The sequence below is a fragment of the Protobothrops mucrosquamatus genome, unplaced genomic scaffold, assembly GCF_001527695.2.
Source record: "Protobothrops mucrosquamatus isolate PMUCROS unplaced genomic scaffold, P.Mucros_1.0 scaffold_58, whole genome shotgun sequence".
Taxonomy (NCBI): Eukaryota; Metazoa; Chordata; class Lepidosauria; order Squamata; family Viperidae; genus Protobothrops; species Protobothrops mucrosquamatus.
In genome coordinates this window covers 347,108-349,639 of record NW_015386134.1, presented here as the reverse complement: position 1 = coordinate 349,639, position 2,532 = coordinate 347,108, and the positions used below count along the sequence as shown (strand labels likewise).

At 37.8% G+C, this 2,532-nt stretch overlaps 1 protein-coding gene across 1 annotated transcript in view; it reads left to right on the top strand.

Moving 5' to 3' along the window:
• The window catches only part of PREP (prolyl endopeptidase), a 77,618-nt gene extending 75,396 nt beyond the window's left edge, over positions 1-2,222 (top strand). Inside the window, exons 14-15 of the mRNA XM_015812210.2 lie at positions 415-571; positions 1,493-2,222. Coding sequence (XP_015667696.1) covers positions 415-571; positions 1,493-1,787 — 452 coding nt within the window. The 3' untranslated portion in view covers positions 1,788-2,222. The remainder of the gene's footprint in view (positions 1-414; positions 572-1,492) is intronic.
• The last annotated feature ends 310 nt before the right edge of the window (positions 2,223-2,532 follow it).

The window sequence follows — 2,532 nt, the reverse complement described above, 5'->3', positions numbered from 1 at the left end:
GGTGCCGAGGGAACTGCTGCGCAACCACACTCTCAACAACCTTCGCCGCAAAGCGAAGGTTGGAGACCGGGCGATAATTGGCCAACTCGTCTGGATCCAGGGAAGGCTTCTTGAGGAGGGGCCTCACCACGGCCTCCTTTAGGGCCGCCGGGAAGACACCCTCCCGCAAAGAAGCGTTAATAATTCCCTGGAGCCAGGCAAGTCTGCAGGCAAGTCATTCCACTGATTAATTGTTCTAACTGTCAGGAAATTTCTTCTTAGTTCTAGGTTGGTTCTCTCCTCTGCTTTGATGTTGAAGTAACATTTGGTACCTCAAGTTTTCAAACACTATGTCTTTTATGCGCTGTATTTGAAACCATTCTCTTGTAGGTATTCAGTAATGCTAATAGGTGAGCATCTTTCCAACTTTTTCAGCTGCCTGTGCCAACCAGCGCCCAGATCTATTTGCCTGTGTGATTGCTCAGGTAGGAGTGATGGACATGCTAAAGTTCCATAAATTCACCATTGGTCATGCGTGGACTACAGATTTTGGCTGCTCAGATTATAAAGAACAGTTTGATTGGCTGATCAAGTAAGTAAAGAATATCTCTCTGTTTACATACAGTATACTCTACTAGACTGCTGAATAATAATAATAAAGATGCTGCTTATTTTTCTGTTTTGTTGCTCAAAAGCTGAGTAATGTAAAGCATTTTAATGTGATTTAGTAGTATAAATTCAATGTAGATATATTCCGCAAATTAATAATGAACTAGACCAGCCTTCCCCCACCATGTGTCCTAGTCTTCCCAAATTACAAGCCATCTTTGGGAATAATAACTCCAACGTATCTGGAAGTTGCCAGGTTGACAGATGCTCATTTATTGCATAAGTATGTTTTCTATATTCCCATTTTAGAAACTTTTCTTATGAACTCAGAAGCCCTAGATTTTTCTGGATGTTCCAATAGTATCTTGATATTGTGGTTTGACTGCATTTTTTTCAGCTGCATAATATTCTTTTTAAGATTTGGTGACCAGAAAAAGGTAGTATTCCACAACAAAAAGAAAACCTTATAGAGAATTGTATAAAGCAGTTAAAGTGCCTGCAGTTGGCTTACTTTTGATCTATATCCTAATAACCTCTAGCACTGAATTTGCTATTTTTAACCTTTGTTGATCATACCAAGCTATCTGCCAATGAAGTACGTTTTCTAGCTCTGTTCAGGCTTCAAATCCATGCTGGAAGATTGAAATAATGCAGGGTATAGAAAGGATGGGATTCAGTGGGAATAATTTTTCAGGAGCAGATGCCTTCTTTGCATGATATGGATTGTGGTATATTGCATATTATGGATGGCTGTATCCAGTTGTTTTTCCAGCTGCAATTCTCCTGCTCCTTCCCCCATTCCCTAGATCTTTTGAAGTAGAAGGCAGTATTGTTTGTCCATTTATCTGGCTATTGATGGCCAATGGGTGTTCACAAAGCACAAATGCATGTATCTCTTCTGCAGATATTCTCCTCTTCACAATATCAAAGTACCAGAAGGTGATGGAGTCCAGTATCCTGCAGTCTTACTTCTTACAGCTGATCATGACGACCGGGTGGTGCCTCTTCATTCCCTGAAGTTTATTGCTTCTCTGCAGTATACTGTAGGTCGAAGCCCCAAACAAATCAATCCATTACTAATTCATGTTGACACCAAGGCTGGTCATGGTGCAGGCAAGCCAACAGCCAAAGTTATAGAGGAAGCATCCGACATGTATGCCTTTATAGCAAGATGCCTAAATCTTGAATGGATAGAATAGATCATTACTGTTTCAGTTAGAAATCAAGGGCTTTTAACAACATTTTAAAACACTACACTCGGTGTAGTACTTACATTTAAGGACTGCCACTCCTGGCTTCCCATGAACTTGATATCCATTCTGCTTCTGTTCAGTGTTTACTTTGCCGCCTCATTTTAGGTTCAGTCGTACATTTTAAATAGCATGTTATGATAAATAGACAGATTGAAGATGATGCTGTTATGTGGATTCTTAAGAGTCAAAATGTTGGTGATAATTATTCATACACAATGGTTTTAATGTAATTTTTCTCCTTGTCAACATATCTGGCTCACTTGTAATTAAATGTAAGTACTGTTCCAGTATAAGCTGTCAAGTTGTATTTTCTTTGCAACCCCAGTAATTCCAAACATTGAGATTACTGCCAGTGTTCCTCTATTAAAACAGCTGTACTACAAACACTGAGTAATTTTAGGTTTTGTGTGGGTTCTCTTTTCATTAGTAGAGAGTAAAGAAATATTGTAGATATTATCTCACCCATATATGCACATACACTCCTTGACTCTTACTACAAATTGGTTACTTATGTTATGCATACTTAATTCACAAAATCATTAATGTTAATTTTTTTTAAAAATAGAAACTGACCCAAAAGACTAAAAATACAAACTGAAAGAGAAATGAAAAAAACTACCATTTATTTTATACTTACCAATAGTTACTGGTTTACTTATGAATTAGTATAATAATGATCATATAAATAAAA